Source organism: Cydia pomonella, chromosome 15 (assembly GCF_033807575.1).
Source record: "Cydia pomonella isolate Wapato2018A chromosome 15, ilCydPomo1, whole genome shotgun sequence".
Classification (NCBI taxonomy): domain Eukaryota; kingdom Metazoa; phylum Arthropoda; class Insecta; order Lepidoptera; family Tortricidae; genus Cydia; species Cydia pomonella.
This window is the reverse complement of record NC_084717.1, coordinates 16,715,297-16,733,962: the sequence shown is the minus strand read 5'-3', so window position 1 is coordinate 16,733,962 and position 18,666 is coordinate 16,715,297. Positions and strand designations below refer to the sequence as shown.

At 40.1% G+C, this 18,666-nt stretch overlaps 1 protein-coding gene and 1 long non-coding RNA gene across 9 annotated transcripts in view; one reads left to right on the top strand and one right to left on the bottom strand.

Moving 5' to 3' along the window:
* The window catches only part of LOC133526022 (uncharacterized), a 577,119-nt gene that overhangs the window by 498,309 nt on the left and 60,144 nt on the right, over positions 1-18,666 (top strand). The window lies entirely within an intron of this gene.
* LOC133526014 (rho GTPase-activating protein 4-like) overlaps positions 1-18,666 on the bottom strand; it is an 89,345-nt gene that overhangs the window by 14,192 nt on the left and 56,487 nt on the right. For 5 of the 8 annotated variants that reach the window (XR_009800661.1, XM_061862481.1, XM_061862483.1 and 2 more), the window contains exons 2-15: positions 10,775-10,958; positions 10,006-10,184; positions 9,312-9,508; positions 9,007-9,135; positions 8,392-8,616; positions 7,860-8,042; positions 7,184-7,303; positions 6,473-6,719; positions 5,930-6,054; positions 4,804-4,997; positions 3,296-3,502; positions 2,637-2,764; positions 2,259-2,312; positions 559-625 (exon numbers count right to left, since the gene is read on the bottom strand). Coding sequence is in view for 6 of the 8 variants with exons in the window: in XM_061862481.1 (XP_061718465.1) it covers positions 559-625; positions 2,259-2,312; positions 2,637-2,764; positions 3,296-3,502; positions 4,804-4,997; positions 5,930-6,054; positions 6,473-6,719; positions 7,184-7,303; positions 7,860-8,042; positions 8,392-8,616; positions 9,007-9,135; positions 9,312-9,508; positions 10,006-10,184; positions 10,775-10,958 (2,239 nt within the window). In the remaining 2 variants the exon portion in view is untranslated. The remainder of the gene's footprint in view (positions 1-558; positions 626-2,258; positions 2,313-2,636; positions 2,765-3,295; positions 3,503-4,803; positions 4,998-5,929; positions 6,055-6,472; positions 6,720-7,183; positions 7,304-7,859; positions 8,043-8,391; positions 8,617-9,006; positions 9,136-9,311; positions 9,509-10,005; positions 10,185-10,774; positions 10,959-18,666) is intronic. The other 3 variants (XR_009800662.1, XM_061862484.1, XM_061862480.1) reach the window with 1 other exon arrangement.

The following is an 18,666-nucleotide window of genomic DNA, read 5'->3' as shown; positions in this document are numbered from 1 at the left end:
TGCTTAATATGTGGCAGTGGGAAGACACTAGAGCGTTGGGCATTCTCGGCTCAGTTCTGTTCAGCATTGCTCCGAGAAATTATTAGGGTTGGCACACCTTGACGTCCCTTTGCGTGCACAACCACAGATAAGATAATGACTAGAATTTTGACAACCCTAAATAGCTGAAAGGATAGTGCCATATATTAGAAAGAGAGTATGATTTGTCCCTGAATCATTGTCAAACTTCGGTTTTGTAGGAAGTGTCATTTCTATACGGTAGTACTATTATTTATTCTGTGGTGTAAGTAGCTTACGAAAAACCTGTGCTCGAGTTTGATAGACGAAAAAAGCAGTCTTTGTGGTCAGTGAATTTTCAAACGTCTAGAAGAAGCACCATCTAGATTAGTTTAGGTAAATTTGTCTTATACTTAACACATCTATTCTAAAATAATCAATGAAATGAAAATCTGACTAAATAGAAGGATTTCAAAGTAGGTAGTAAACTGACATATATTGTTCATGTATCGACATAATGAATATTTTTTTCACTTAAACCAGAGAGCACACATTCCTTACCTCCTTTCTATTGAGTCCCTGTCCCGCTCTCTCCATTCTCCGTTCTCACCGTCGTCGCTTATTTCATCTGCCGAAAAAAATAAACGCTTATTAAAACATTATTTGACGAGTTAAATGTGATTTATATGTATGTCGGCGGCCGACCGTAACATCCGCCAGGCCATGAAATTCCTAGGCATATCATGAAACGCGAAAATATTGTCTCGTTCCCTGAGTCGACGATGCCCCGCCAAGCGGGGCTTCTCCTATTTTTGGACAGTTTGCCCGTCGGGCAACTGAAGCAAATCTACCCGACTTATAGACGAATCTATCCTACCTATCTATTGGTTTAATGTGACTACCGTGAAAACATTACACAGGAACTTTACGATATGGCGGATTTTACGATCGGCCGCCGACATATTCATAAGTCACCTATACATGTCGGTATTGTACTATAGTTCGTTTTTTAGCATTAGAAAAAGGTAAACAATTATGACTTGTGTTTTTACTGAAATCGCTTTAAAAAAAATCTGTATCTATTATTTATGAAAGCAAAAGGATGTAAATGATCGTATATATGATTTTTAATTGTTACATATTTGCCATGAATAATTTTGCAAAAGTGTTTTTCAATAAAAAGACACGTCAAAATCGCTTACCTTCTTTGAAATGCAAAAAAATACGAACTATAAAACTGTCAGCAAATTCCGTATGACATTGTATTGATTATATCATTAAAGTTGGTCGGGTTTTGGATGCACATCCTGTATGACTCGCCCTTTTAACGCCACGCATGCATGTCGTGCGCGAGAACTTTGTCGGCATGCAATAAGGTTGATATTGGGCTGTACCGACGCGCGTCAGTTGACGTCTATGGCGGGCAAAGGGTTAACATTGGTTGTGGTTGAGTGTATGGTACTGACAGATATACTATCCGCAAACCAAAGGACCTAGTTCATATCACTATCTCTCTTACTTGACGACCTGTCTGGCCGGTGTTTTCTATGTATTTAAGTGTTTATATATTAAATATATCGTTGTCTAAGTACCGTCAACACAAGCCTTATAGGGTATTTGTCTACTAGTCAAATCAGTTTCTTTTTTCAAACTGTCAAAACGATTTTATTCTATGGAATTTATATGAAACTCCAGCAAATAACGTCACGGTCAAGTTACTTACTCTTTATAGTTCTATACGAATTATAAAATAGAAATAGTGTCTAAAATAACTCCTGTCTACGTTTCTCTATTAATGTTGTGGTGCTTTATTTCGTCCATGGCGTGAAATAATTTATTTTCAATACAGTCGAATACCCTACTGTGGGACAGTCAATTTCTGTAATAACGTCAGGTAATAATTTATAATATACTCTTGCCATGACCACGTAATCATTAACGAATGATGAGTTTTACGACCTCGGTCATCACTTCATCTGTTTGGTTTGCGGATAGTACGAGTATTAGTATTTTTAACCTTTTGAACGCCACGCCTATCGCACGCGGCGCGTAATCGTGAACCTTGTCGGTACGCATGAAGGTTGATTTGGGCTGTAGCCGCGCGCGTCATATGACGTCTTTCGCGGTCAAAAAGTTAAAGACGATAAGGAACGATAAAATATGGTTTGGATTGTTCTAGAATCACGAACGAGTGGGCGTACGCATTAAGAAAAACATGCGAAAGGGTGAACAGGTGAACACGCATCATAATTAGTAATTACTGTCAATATATAGAAGATATTGAAGGTAATCTGTTTGTATGTCTTCTGGAGTTCCTGTAAAGGAAACAATCCTGAACTGTCAAATCCACAAATTAATTTTTTAACAGCTAAATTGAGATCCACAGCTGATTTTGGACACAATGATTATCTTTATCTGCTCAAGCGCTTAAGCGTGACTCACGTTAGACTGGGCTGGAGCTTCCAGCGCTTCGTTCTCTATGTCAAAGTCAAATGGCGTTCTAAAAGTTTTAATCATGTGTCGAAAGATGGCAGTAAATTTACTGTGGCTACAAAGTTTACTTTGGCAATCCACGTCTATTTCAAATTATTTTTGGTTTTACCACTGTTAGCCCTTTTCTGCTCTTTTACGATACGCACCGTCGTCGTTTTCTTCGTCGTCATCGTACAACGACAGGTCGTCGTTGACGTCGGGCTCCTCCGCCGCGTCGACGTCGTCGGAGCCGGCCGCGCTCTCGCCTTCTTCCGCGACGGTCTCGTTCTCTTCACTGTGGAAACAAGTTATGGTCATTTTACGTAAACGCTTGTGTTGCTGTATTTTCATCTAGAGCTTCAAGACGTACGTTTTAGAACTAAAGTACATCTTCTTCAATAGGGAGTTTTTCTATACAGGAATTAAATTGTGGAATTATCTATGAAAAGGGACCTAATTGTCGATGGCGCTTACGCCGCGCTGCGTCGCGCGGTATTGTATTTGTATCGGAGTATCGTTAATAACTGCGTAAACGCCATCGACAATAAGATCCCTTTAATAGATAACGTCACTATTGTTTCATAAAATCATAAAGGATTTGCGCCTAGGATCAACAAAACTCGTTAGTTGAGGTGGATTCATTACGACACTTTCTCGTTTTTTTTAATACTACGTATGTGGCAAACAAGCATATGGCCCGTCTGATGGTTAGCAGTCTCCGTAGCCTATGTACGCTCCGCAACCTTACTCACCGGCAGGAACACAACACTATGGTTTCTATATATTTTTACCTTTTTACTTATGAACAAAATACTTCATATCTAACCTTGGTCGCTTATACAGCGCATGTGGCGCGATGTCCTGAGGAAAGATGGCGGCGTGGTGTATGATAGTCCTCTTAACTAGCTCGTTGACGAGATTCTGAGCCGCTAGCTGTGCCCCACCCTCGCCCCACGCCGCTAGCAGCGTGGGACCCACGCAGATGGCCAAGTTCCACGCGTCCATCATGTTGTATTCGCTGTATTCTGTTAAACTGAAAAAAACGGAGTTAATGAAAAAAATTGCGAAGACGGTATGTAAGTCGCGCGTTTAAGTCTACATTTTTTTGTCTATTGAGATACCAATTTTCATGAATATTTAGGTTTTATAGTAAATAAGTATTATTTTAGATGATTGATAGTAAAATAATCAGACAATTAATTTATTTATGATGAAAAAAGGATACATTGTAAAATAAAACTACTCAAACTAAACCTACCTAGAAAAAATAAAGATACCTAAAACAGACCCTGGCCTATTGGCAGGGTGCCCAACACGCAGGCAGCATTCCCGCGCTGTATCGCGACGGCAAGCCTTTGCGCGAGAAAACTGCCTGCGCGAGGGTCTCCCGTTGCCTCCCTCAATCGCTTTCCAAGCTCCCTGTGGAGCCCACGCGCACCTTTGCCCCACGGACCAAGTGTCTCGACACCAAAAGCTACGAATTCGTAGTTGGTGCCGAGACAGCTATATTTATTAGTTTTAAAACGTTCTGGGGCGTCAGCCGCCGCCCTGGCGTTTCTGCTGGTCGCTGGCAAGTAGGAAGCTGCCAGCGTATCGGCGCAAGTAGCGTCCCACACCAGCGCACGGCCCATCCTCCAGGGGATCAACGTAAAATAATTGTATACTAATAATTGTGGTTGTGTTATAATCAAGCTTTTCAATCTCGTACCTTACTTAGGCATCTCAGCAAGCTTCGCTGCCTAAACATGGTACTCGACTGAAAAGCTCTCTATTATATCACGATTGTATAAAATACTATTATTGTCTAAAATAAGTAGGTGTCTACCACATTACATTACCCTAAGGTAAAGTTCCATACGACTTAACAATGTGAACCCTAAAGTCATATAAATAAGACCCACTATGCAACATTGCGATCACGTCACTCGGTAAAGCTGCTAGATGGACGGTCTTGTAGCGTTGTTAGGAGATAACTATAGCTCTTAGACTTACTGTGCCAAGAACGCCAGTAGATACCACAACACAAGAACAGACGAAGCTGGCAACGTCGCTAATACAGAAATACAGTTACTTGTAGTAGGACAATGTAAACCCTAATGTCATAGTAAGAAGAAACCGAACAGAAACTGCAACGATGGTGGCGTAACAAGTCTCTGTCCCTCGACGGCGCGAATACAACCTTAATGTAATAGCAATAAGACTCACTGTGCTAAGAACGCCAGCAGATACCGCAACACAAGCACAGACGAATCTGGCAACTCGGTAAAGCGGCTAGGAGCAGTAACTTAGCTAATCTAACCCTTAATAACATAATAACATAGTCATAAGACTTACTGTGCTAAGAACGCCAGCAGATACCGCAACACAAGCACAGACGAAGCTGGCAACGTCGCTAACAGTTCACGCATGCGCCGTACAAAGTCCGCATCGCTCGGTAAAGCGGCTAAACGTAGTAGGTGTTCCTGTAGTTGTGGCGGTAGAAGCGGTGGACGGAGCTCACGGAGGTATAGCTTTAGGAGGCCACACACCTGGAAATGGTAACTAGATTAGTCTGTCTCAATAATAATACAGCATTGGCTCGTTAAGGGGCCCATTGATGTGGGCCCCTTTAATTCGGCACCAGACCAGACATATTCCCCCATGCCGGCGATTGTTGGAACTACCGGTTTATAGTATTTTTATGGAAATATAAGCCTAATATGGATTTTTTTTACATAATATCAAATGTAACCGCTCTTTAATCCGGCGTTCGGCTGTGTAAAATGCCGGATTATTTTTGATCAAAAATTGTGTATGACTGTTTGTTTCTAAATAAATAGAAAAAAAATTATAGAAGTAACCTGAGTAGCTAATTGCCATTACTGGGCATGCCGGACTGGTGCACGCCGCAATACCGAGCGTCTACTGAATTTGCTTGCTTGCTTCTGCAATTAGTCGTAGTCATCTCTCTCTATCACTCTTCCATTTGTGCGACAGTGACAGTTGGGTTTGGTTAGCTACGGAGCGTTGATGATTGGCACGTCGGCTTCGCAGGTAGATAAGAATTGGCCTGCTCTGATCAGCTTAACAATTAACGACTTTTTTCTTCATGGGTGTGTTTTGTCTTTCACAGATCAACGAATAATATAAGACCAATGTATCCTTTTTGTTTCCGTTGGATTTACATTTCAACTCAATGCAAGTTTACGCGTGGTATGGTAGAAACTATTTTTCAACAGAAGTTACAATACAATACAAATCCTCTTTATTGCACAACCTCAGAACAAATGTACATGGAAACACATATAATACATGAAGGTAGAGGTAAACAAGAGGCGGCCTTATCGCTACAAACGATCCTTCCAGACAACCTTTAGGTAGTGGAGAAATGAAACTTTTAATTTAAGAAGTTAATGAAGTATTTTTATCATTATTACCCTGACACCTAAGGAATACAATAGTTATTTGATGAGATACTCACAGAGTTGATATCGGAGGCGTCTCTCACATGTGCCAGCGGGTCCTCGCCCCTCTCGAAGGCGGCGCGTAAGGCTTGCATTTCCACTTGAGACCCTGACACGCGGAAGATGCCTTGGTGCCGTAGACCTGCGCACAAAATAGTTGTTGTGAGGGTCAAATAAGGTTTTATAATCAAGCCTATTTACCTACACTTTCAAGTGAAAAGATGTGTCCATTGTTAGAATCAGTTTACCGAGCAGACACCTGGCTCTTTTTGTGACCCGTGACAACGATGAAGATGAAAAATTAGGAATTAAAAGTCAAAGTCGGATATTCCCGTTTCTAGCGAGCATGTGAAGCGCTTCATATGTACGTGGTTTATTTCTTGAAGTTACAAATTAAGAATTAATCTGCGATTATTATTTGTCATACTTGTATTGTAGCTTGATTTGACTAGCGCACACCACGTCAACACCCTCGGTAAGTATAAGAATTATTCCGCTACGATCGTCCAAAGGCGGCGCGAAGTGAAGGGACAGGGTACAGATAACACAAAGACACTGACCGTAGCTCGATATGACGCGCACGCACGACGTCAGCACCCTCGGCAAGTCCGCCCGGGCCGCGGCCAGGTGGTCGTCGAGCGGCGCGGCGAACTGCCCGCGGCGCAGGCGGGCGGCGGCGCGGCGCGGCGGCGAGGGCGGCGAGGCGGGCGGCGCGGGCGCGAGGCGCACGAGGCGCGCGCGCATGCACGCCGCCTTGCTCTCCAGCCGCGCCAGCCGCCCCGCGCTCGACACGTACGACCGGAACTTCTGTGTTCATACAAACAAAAAAACTATAATTTGAGAGTAGTAACTCCACTTAATGACAAGACAACAAAACTGTTTCGCACACACACATGCACGTATCACGTTTGAGCTAATCACCACTCGGTACTCAAGTTCACGAGGAAATTGACTTGTTATAAAATCAGATGATTGCCTTAGCGATTGTCTTATCTGCTGCTAAGCACAAAATGTTAAACGTCGCAATAAAAAAAAATACAGACATATAGAATTGAAATATAATAGCATAAAAAAAAATTTGGTGCCATATTAAATAACAAAGTTGTTCATCCGATTGAATTTCCATAGAAGTCAGTACTTCTCCGAGGATCCTCCTTGTGATAGTGGGCGTAATATAATGACTCTCAAGCGGTACCCAAACGAAGACCATTGCATTTTCACCGACGGACAGAATCAAAACGCTCCGTACAGCGTACTGATCAAAGACTCACCGCGAGATAGTAGTCCTCCTGCTCCTTCCTCGGCCCCTCCTGGTCGTCGGGCGGCGGCGGCGCGGGCGCGTCCGGCCCGAACAGCCGCGCCGTCTCCCACTGCGCCGGGCTGCCTTCCATCTGGAACACGAGCGGATTGTAATACTAACCCGCCATGCGGCATCGCAAGGAAATTACTAGATGTGCCTCCCACGAAGCATTGCACAGCCGTCTACTCAGACCGAGAAACTCTATCGCGGAAATTATGTCGCGAATCGCGTTCTGTGTGCTCGTATAAAAGTTACAACCTAGTTTCTAAATTAAAACACAAGAATTGTTTTGCTTACCGGGCGGCTCAATCCCCTGCGTCACAACAATGTATATTATTATGACATAAATAAATTTGTAAATATCTTACTGAAAATTGAGTTTGTGGAATGCTATATGTTTCAGTCGTATCTAGAATTTCGTCACTTTCTCAACACTTGACCGAAGATTACACTCTAGAGCTCTGTCTTGCATATTGGTAACACACTCACCCTCTTTAAAGTCACTTGTATAGCATGCTCATTGCTCACCATCTGCCTTGTCATCTTTTAATCAATTGCAAACAACTTCCTGATAAGTTTTAAAAGCCTAATACTTTTAGAGAACATTACCTAAAAATCTCAACATACAGCGAAAGTCTTAAACATACCTGTTTAACAAGTTCAGCTTCAGCCGCATCAAGAGTCTTGGCGCTCTCTCTACATTCAGCCCTGAGAGCCCTCGCACCGCTCTCAAGTTGCTGCAACCGTTGCGCCAGCTCTGCTGCCACTGCTGCCGCCGCTGCGTCCTGTTCTTCTGCTGCCCCGTTTACTAACTCGCGCATTTCTTGATCCTGGAAGAGGTTTAGTATGATTATTAAGGTTAATTTTGCGTCGAGGTGAGCAACTGAGGATGCTGCCGTTTGCGCCAGTAAGATTTTAAAGCGTTTACTATTTTAATCCCTATTTTTGCACGGAATGTCAAGGTAGTCCATTACATTTTTGTCAGGGAGAATATAAAAGGAAAGTGTTAGGGAGGAACCACACGGCGTCTTTTTGCAGCGATTCTCAGCGAATATCGATACAGTCGCGATGCTGTTGTTGGTCATATACCCTCGCACGCGTACACACGATTCTGCATTGCTAATTGACTACGCAAAAATGAGAGAAATATATAATGAGATAGTCAACTACACTACTTACTTGTTCTTCAGGAGGTGTCCCTTGATAAGGTAGTGGCCGTGGCAACGCAAAAGTGGGCGCATGAGCGTCCAGCGTCTTTTGTCGGTCCTTCAAAGAGTCCAGAGCTGAGGCCGCTCCGCGCAGCGCGCCGGCGGCCGCGCACAGGGCCGCGGCGCGGGCGGCCTCGGCCTCGGCGGCGGTGCGCACGCAGCGGCCCACTACGGCCTCGAAACCGACCTCCATGCACTAGGGACAGCAACGAGTTCGTTTAGATTAGAGTGATATCTTTAAGGCCTAACCATGTCTTAATTTATATTCCAATCAATAAATTTTACACATGGCTTTATATTCTTTATGCAAAGGTAGTAGCATTACTGAAATTAATTAGGTTTCCTCGTAATGTCTTCCTACTTCTCAAATGATATCACGTACATAACTTTTAAGAAAATCAGTATACGACGGAGTTCTAATCCAGCCTAAGACCTTCGATTTGACAGTCGCACGCATACAGTCATTTTTAACCAGAGGCTCTAGCCAAGATGACAATCGTTCATCGACTATCGAAAATACATACATTAAAGTATCGTTAGCTTTCTCTATATACATTTTTATTATGGCTATGAAACAGTAACTCACAAGCATGATATCGGGGATGTCGTCAAGGTAGTATCGCTGCAGAGTCGCGTTCGCGGCTTCTAGACTCAACACGTAGTCCGCGCGTGCGCGCAGGGCTTTAGCGCGCGCCTCGCTGTGTCGGCCGCGTCGCTGTGACAATTACAATGATTAGACAACTGGACTTTTAAGTCATTTTAATATTGAAGATATATAAATTGTTTATTTTACGTTTAGCCATATTCTGAGGTGAATAAGTTACTACTCTTACTATAAACAAAAATTGACGGTTTCATACATTTATACCTGATGGTTTAAGGATAACTAACCTTCTCTAGCTCTTTATCCAAAGCCTTCAGCTTCTTAACTCTAGGAGGGTCGGCGGCAGCCAGCCGAGTCTTCTGGTCATGGGCGTGTCTCAGCTTGGCTGCCGCGGCGCGCCATTCTGCGGCCGCTGCCGCTTGCGCCTTGCCCGCCGCTGCAGCGTCGGCTAAGGCTGCGCCTACTTCTTCATGGCGCTCCAACACTGGAAAGAAGGCACGTTCTAAGCAACAAGTTTTAAGTAAAAAGTCAGGTTAGTCACAAATGTATCAATGTAATAAATTACATACCCACGTAACGACGGATCACAATTATATACGACGGATTATTTATATTCTTCTATTCTTTGCGACTATTTCTGATCTCAGTCAATCCCTGCAAATTCAAACAGCAGGATCTTATCGATGTTGAGAGACTAACTTCTCCGGACGTAAAATATACTTACCCGGAAGTGGGTTACGAATATGCATTAGGGAAGGACAATTTACGATTGCAATGTCTCCTCCGCGTTCCCATGCTATCATCAGCCCAGTGTGTAGCTGCATTTTCGCTAGATTCCGGCTAGATAGATGAATAAGCGCTTTGGAATGGTTAAAAACTGCTGATCCTCTCCAGAAAGTAATGGTCTTGTAGTAACAATATGTCTTTAGGGTGAATCTCGTTAGGCTTTTGAATATGCACAGTTTAAGGTTCCCGACATACCTATATCCCGGCATTTCCTGTGTAACCTCAGCGCGTCGTCAGCCGCCCTTTGCAATCTTGACGCCAGTTGCCCTCCGTACAGCGCGGCTAATGCCGCATGGTCTTTGGACAGCGAGCGCGTGCTGTCCAGCGCAGCCTGCCAACAGGCGTAGGCACCGGTTAGCGACCATTGCTCGCGTCTGGAAAAGATGGTTACAAATTAGGAAAGAAAAGATTGCAGATGACCTTGTTGGAGTTCTTGGCTTGTCAAGGAGGAACTGTCTTTTAACAGTTTTAACCGAGTTCTTATTAGGTATCTTACTGCGAATTGCTACGAGAGTACTCGTGTAACTCCGCTGCGACACCCTTGTAGTATCAGCCTTACTGAAGCTACTATCTATCAGTCTATCTATATCTTACTGTGTTTCTGCTCCTTTATGCTTCACCTTTATGCTTCTGATACGCGGCGCGGACTAGCTTGTCAAGTGCGCGGGAATATTCTGCTTCTACTTCGGCTCTTCATCGAGAATAGTCGTATAGTTCTGCTGCGACGCACTTTTATCACTAACTTCGTTTATCTAGAGTATCTAGTCTTCAAAACTATCTTACTTGTGTTTCTGCTCCTTATGCATCTGATGTGTGGCTCGGACTAGCTTATCAAGTGATGCGCGGGAATATTCTGCCTCTAGTGCTGCTCGTCTTCGGCAGTAGTCGTGTAGTTCTACTGCGACTCCCTTTTATCAATAACGCCGTCTATTTAGAGTATTTAGTAACTTCAAGACTATCTTACTTGTGCTTCTGCTCCTTATGCTTCTGATGTGCGGCTCGGACTAACTTGTCAAGTGCGCGGGAATATTCTGCCTCTAGTTCGGCTCGTCTTCGGCAGTAGTCGTGTAGTTCTGCTGCGACGCCTGCTGCCGCTTCGGCCCTTGCTTCTAGTATTCGCGTCTGTTCTGTCAGTTGTACGCGAATATCTGGAAAAAAGAAATACAATTCAATTTGAGGGGTCCATATCTGATAGATAGTTTCTATTCTTAGTTAATAAAAGGAAGGCACTTTAAGTTGTCCAAATACGAATCTCAAAAGAATGATGATTAAATATGTAGGTACATCTTTAGTCGCTTTGTCTTAGTTGGTTAGCTTCAGTCGCATGGATACTGAATGTGGATTGGAATACACGACAAAATACGAGACAGAGAAAATGCTCTCAGCTTATATAAAACCCCGAACCAAAAGCTTATAGTCAAATAAGACAAAAAAAAATAACAACAAGAAAATCTTAATACCTACATACACACACATATTACGTAGTCTAAGGTGCCCACTACATAACCTTGCTTTTACTGTGAAAATAATAAATAAATAAAAAACATTTCTACAAATTTCGTACGCATTTATGTAAAATTAATGCGAATATGCCGAGTTACAAAGCAAGGCCAACGGAAATTGGTGCTTAAGGGTACAAAACAATATAACAAGAAAGCCTCTTGAAGCTCATATTGTTTGATCTGTAGCTTTACATGTACAAGGTTGGGAGTAAGGCGGTAAGGTTGGTTCCGTAGGGATATTTTAATTAGGTAATCGCCCTTGTGTTCAACTATTATTAAAGTTGCCGACGTAGTTTTAGGGATAGTTAATATGATTACAAGTCCATAAGGGCATAGTCTTTGAAGTTTAATTAAATAATTACTGGGCAGAAATTTAATTTTCCTTTTAACATTTTTAAGAGGCTGTCAATACCTAAAGCGCGCACACTGTCTATTTGTATCGGAGTAAATGAGATAGCACTGTCGCATGTTACTGGGCCTGGGCAAGGGAATAATAAGATAAATATTTAAATAAAAAAAAGTGGATTATTAGTGTAATATTTTACTCAACCACGGTTTAGATATAAATGTTTTGAAATTGTGATTTTAATTGCAGACCCATAAGTCAATACAATAAAGACAAAACTGTTTAATTGTGATTTTAAGACCAATCTTTGCAATTATTTTCTATCGAGCCGATTTCGTTCAATCATGTATCGAGTACAACCACGATCTTTGAAATATAATTAGTATGAACATATATTTTTCTTACTTGACTAAAACAAATAGTCTTTCTTAAAAAACTGTTTAAGTAACATCAATTTCAAGGACATTGGGTGTTGACAGCCTCTTAATCCTATGACTAAAGGAGCATTATACGGGTTTTGAAAAAAACTAACGATTTTGATTATACCTACTTAAATTACATGAAGAGATTTGTCAGTTAGTCTTTCTTCTTGGGAAAAAATCGTTTCCTAGGTTACCTACCCGCACAATACATAAAAAGCTATATTTTTCAACTTTAGGTAAAAGTAAGTTCCAATCATAATATTACATATATGGTATAGAATAACCATAACCTCCTTCAATAGAAATCCAGATAAAGATAGTGGCCCATTTGGGTTATGCCAAATGTGTGGTTAGAGTACATCAACGCACGATAAAATACTAAAAATAGCTTGCAAAACAATACGCCCAAATAAAACACAAACAAAACTAAACTAAGTTCACTCGCTCCAGATAGTTAAAGCAAAACAACCGGTCATTTTCCTTTAATTACCAAAGTTCATTGACCGGCTCCCGCGGTCCCTCAATTCCCTCAAATCCCCCTCGATTTTATGTCCAATTGATATTGACATTTGGCAATGATGACAATTTGACGCGCAAATGCGTCAAATTATTGCAATTTTTGTTTCCGTGCTAAATTTGTCTCGACGATTTTCACGTCTGGCTGTATTCCCAATGGTCGAGCTGTTTGGGTAACCAGTATATCGTGACACAATATGAGCCTAACGTCATTAAGACCATAAAGATCCGACGCCGTAGATGGGCAGGGTACGTGTTACGGATGGACAGAGTACCCAAACGCCTACTAGATGGCCGACCGGAGAGCCGCAGAGGTAAAGGAAGGCCCAAGCTCAGATAGTTGGACGGCGTATACCAGGATATCAGGACCTTAGGAGTGACAAGTTGGAGAAGGAAAGCCACGAATCGACTCGGATCGGAGCCACGGATCGAACTGGAGAGATTTGCTTGACCAGTCTAAGGCCCACTCGTGGCTGTAATGCCTTCCGATAATGATGATAAGTATGAACAAAGAAAACTATACTCATAACTTTCTTTTGGATGCTAGTACTAGCATAAGACAAAGACAGTATGATTCTCTCTGTCTACGTTTGAAATGAGTCAGTCCTGGGCCAAACTATATTGTCCCTGCCACTATATCTGTCAATTTCCTTGATAAAATGAGTGACGGTCGCCACCGCGTTACTGCCGTGATTATGACGTTAATCGCGTCACTTATTTTATCAACAACGACGCCGTAACAGTAATGCACCTTTATACTGATTCACCAGGGTCCTCGACTCCTGAATCGACTGGAATAACTAAACTGTCAACGTGCAATAAACCAAGGCAATTTAAACCTTAATCGCCTTGAAATAAAATTGGATTTAAAATTACCAGTGTTCCAGTAAGATTATTGTGTTCTCACAGATGTTGATTTTACTTTGTGTTGTTATTATTTAATAGAATAATTTGAATTTTGTAGAATAAGGTTTAGACATGGAAACTCAAACCATAAGACAAAGATACAAAGACTAAATTGAATAAGTTGTGGTGTTGAGGGTTTATGTAACTTTTCTCGCTTTATCTGCCGAAAATAGCTACAGGTATGCATAATTTAAGCATTAGAGGTTCCGTTCTAATAAATAACAACGTTATTTTACTCTGAAAGCAGATCATATAAGGTTTAAGTTGGTTTTGCTATTAACTACGTAGTAAATTTTTTGTCTTTATCTGATGCACTAGTATTGGTATCTCGCTCCTTTTCTTTTTTGCATCTGTTATCTAATCATGCTGTTGTTCTTTAACATAGTTTTATTTTTAAATATTATTTATCTCAAAATAGACGTTATCGAACGGTTTTCAAAAACTTTGCAGTTAAAATACAATCAAATTTTTCATTCTAAGGGGAATCGTTGCTCTTTCGTTGAAAATATACGAACATAAATAAGAAGACAACAATATTGTCTCAGCCATAAAAGAACAAAATATATCAATTGCCTTACATGCATACTTATTTACTTTTTTTTAACGATTTGCAAGACTGAAGTATCCGTGAACAAAATACTGTTAGGAACCATAGCTTTTGATTCAGACTCAATTATTTAAATACAATAATAAATCATTAAAAAATAAACCAAACGCAAACCCTAAATCAATCCAATTATTTTTTCCTTTTAAGTCATACACGTCATACATCGTACAATACACGAACATCACAACTAATATCTAACGCTAGTTTCATTCTAGACTCAACACTACTTATTTTAGGGTTCAATTTAGAATGTGTTAGAACTTAGTTTTAATCCTTAACGGTTTTGTAGTTGTTATTTTTGTTTACAGCGAATGAAGAGTCCTCATGTGAGGGGAGCACTGCACGGTTCAATAGGTCGTAAGTCATATGAATATATTTTTGAAATTGGAACATTTTTTTCTTGAGGTAGATAAATGGGGTCCGTGGTGCTACTACCAACCGTAATCCACACATAAATATTAATAGATGAGTGAGTGCGTTTTTGTGTATGTTTTTGTATGCGTTGAGTGTGTTATTGGTAAAATATGACCTTTTACCATTGGGATTAACAGTGCAAAAGAACTTTATAAATTGATACTTGGTAACTAAGGGGCTACTGCGAACATCGTAATTTAATAATAGGTTATCTTAGACCCTGTTACTAGGATAATACAAGAGAGATAGAGATGGAGCTTCCTTCGATTTTCGCGGTAACCCGTCCGTCTCGGGTATAACGAGTTTCGAGTGCACCAAACTATTATTTGTTATTTCACCTCAGCAGCTCAAACAAAGGTACTTTGATGCTTAAAAACAGTGAGCAAAATTCGATTTTCGCTTAGGACCCTCTCTACGCTAAAGTTAGAATCACTTACTCTTTTGCTCTCTTGTTGCACAAATAAATAGTATCAGTGAAATGGGAATTACACCAGTATTTTTTATATAAAATGGCTGCGAAAAAAATCCTACCGAACTAATCATTATAGTCACTTCCGTAGTAATAATTTTGGCTGTTTTCATAGTTTCATACTGGAGCGGCACCCGAAAACCTCATCAATGTGTTTTAATAAGCCTAGGCTTTTAATTATTTTTTCCTCGTTTTATTCGGACTGTCCTATATGCTACCAATCCCTAACTACCAATACTAAAAAGGGACAAATTATAACACGTTCAATTATAATTTTCCAAACGAACGCATCCGCACGGGCAGAGCATGTCGTTATAATCTCATTATCTTCCGACTGGCGATAAATCATACTCGTTTTTAATGCTTCCGGAGTTTTCGGCTTAATTTTGATTTATAGAAAGACTTTTGTCTTTTAAGACATGAAATATTGAAACACATTCGTATCGCTTTTGGACCATACTGTGTAGTAACTAAACTGTGTAGTAACTAACTTACTATCAAAAGAGTATTTTAAGTAAAAAAATATAATATTACTTTGCTAATCCGCGAAAAGATAACGTGCTAGTCAATCAGTCGTAACCCGTTATACTTACTTGCGTATTTTTACATGCAATTAATGTTCCCACCCTCTCACCGCAAAAATAAATAGGCAAATTAATATAACAATCCACCACCAAAAGTACAAAACGTGGCATCCTCAAGAGATGTTGGAGATGTTAACCGTCTGACGTCCGACAACTCAATCAAACCGTCAACATCTCCAGCATCTCCTGAGGATGCCTCGTAGAGAGGCGAAACACGTGTCGAGTTTTGTACTTTTGGTAGTGTGTTGAAAAAAAAGTAGTAACGACTCCAAATTTGACAAAAATCGATGAAAACCGCGGGGAGCCCCTTAATCAAAATGACAGAAGAGCTGGCGGCTTCCTCACAAAACGTATCATCATTGTGATACAACGAGGAAATGCCGCCAGCATCCTTGGTTTGTACTTGGTTGTGCCTCAAGGGCCTATTTTACATTTAAGATAGTTATAGTAACACCACTGTATATAATTATTATAAAATATTATAGGACATTATTACACAAATTGACTAAGTCCCACAGTAAGCTCAATAAGGCTTGTGTTGAGGGTACTTAAACAACGATATATATAATATATAAATATGTATAAATACTTAAATACATAGAAAACACCCATGACTCAGGAACAAATATCCATGCTCATCACACGAATAAATGGGCATTTATTTATTACCAGGATTTGAACCCGGGACCATCAGCTTCGTAGGCAGGGTCACTGCCCACTAGGCCAAACCGGTCCGGTCCATTATGTATAATGTTATAGGAAATAAAGCCTTTATTAGGGCCTCTGGAAATCAGGGAACTAGACTTGCAAGCGTCCATAGATAGCTAGGAATAACCTAGAATTCACAATTTATAATCTTAATATTATTAATAGGATACGCATTATCGTTAATTCAATTTTATGGCTTGTTCATTTTATTAGTCCTGTAATTAATACCCAAGCACTTAAAGTTACTTTCCGATATTAATTCACAATAATAATCGTTAATCGAAGTAGCTATTTCATTTTATTTTAATCATTAATTTACAAAATTACGGCTACAGTAATGAGAGTTGCGTAAATGAATGTCAGACTTCACAGTTTCTCTGGTAATTAACATAAATATAATAACAAACGATAATGTACTGGACACCTCTTAATTCACAGATACACGTAAACTGGTCAACTAAATGGCTTTAACGTGAGAACAGTGAGAAACCGTAGTAACATTTAAAAAAAATACATTTCTGTTTTTTAAAGCCTTGTTTTTAGGGTTCCGTAGCCAAATGGCAAAAAACGGAACCCTTATAGATTCGTCATGTCCGTCTGTCTGTCCGATTCTGTCACAGCCACTTTTTTCCGAAACTATAAGAGCTGTACTGTTCAAACTTAGTAAGTGGATGTATTCTATGAACCGCATTAAGATGTTCACACAAAAATAGAAAAAAAAGCAAAAAATTTTTTTCATCAAACCCATACGTGTGGGGTATCTATGGATAGGTCTTCAAAAATGATATTTAGGTTTCTAAAATCATTTCTTTCTAAACTGCGCGAGAGACACTTCCAAAGTGAAAAAATGTGTCCCCCCCCCCCTGTAACTTCTAAAATAACAGAATGAAAAATCTAAAAAAATATATATGATATACATTACCATGCAAACTTCCAAACGAAAATTGGTTTGAACGAGATCTAGTGAGTAGTTTTTTTTTAATACGTCATAAAATATTTAAAAAAAATTTTTTCATCAAACCCATACGTGTGGGGTATAGATACCCCACACGTATGGGTTTGATGAAAAATTTTTATAGGATAGGTCTTCAAAAATGATATTTAGGTTTCTAATATCATTTTTTTCTAAACTGAATGGTTTGCGCGAGAGACACTTCCAAAGTGGTAAAATGTGTGTCCAAAGTGGTAAAATGTTGAACAAGATCTAGTAAGTAGATTTTTTTTAATACGTCTTAAATGGTACGGAACCCTTCATGCGCGAGTCCGACTCGCACTTGGCCGCTTTTTTTACTTATGTTATGAATAAATGTTTGTTGCTTTACAGTAGATTTCATCAGGCTGAGGCTCAGCCTACCGCGAAACGTGAAATCGCAAATCTAAATTTCGTGGTCTGCCCCTGTATTACCAAAGAGAATTCTCTTGGGTATTACCTACTCTTGCATATTCGACCAATAAAGAGTAGCGCGGTAGACCCTCTGGTAGTAAATAAAAAACCAATTATTCGGATAATAGCGTTCGGACAATAACTGCAGCTGCATAGCTGTTGCGGCATTCAATACTGATGTCACTGTTTTCCTAATTCAAAATAGTCCGAATGCCTTAGTGATAAAATTTAAAAAAAATACTCACTAGAGAATAATAGTAGATTGTACAACGAAGGCATAAAGTAATAAAAATGGATATTATGCTTGAGTTATACACTCTGCTTTTCACTTCGATTGCAAGGATAATTAACAAAACTTTCCAGAGGTTATTTTACCGCATGTTCAAGACTACAGAAAATCGGGCTTCGCGCAGGGCGGGGGCGCGGAACTTTATTTCCAAGTTAATAAGGGTCGTGATAGATGATTTTACTTTATGCTCTAGAGCATAATAAGCAATTTTATGTCACTTACACGCGACTAAAATGTCAATTTTACGAGCATGAAAAGAAAAAATATTTTATCAATGTTATCATTCCCAGAACGCATGCATAGAATCGAAACAGTAAGTGTGGTGAAAACTAATTTACCGTGAAATGTGAGAACTTGTAGTTAATTCGTAATTTCCGAAATGGAGTAACACCACTCTCAACGATTGTTTATAAAATAAACAAAGGCATGAAAAAAAACAGCATTTAAGCCCTTTATATACCAACAGTATATTTTCTAAAGAACCGCCCATAATAGTTCTAGCAATAAAGGCAGATTTTTAAAGCCACATTCAACCTCCCCCATCCATAGATTCAGCAAAGCTTTTAATCTAATTGTTTTAAAACCGGGGGACCATGGTATGACGTGTGCGGCTTTACATTTTTAATTTCATTTAAGGTTTAGATGGTATCTGGATTCGTAATAAGTTTGTACTAAAAATATTTAAGTAGGTACGCAGTAGGAGTAAACA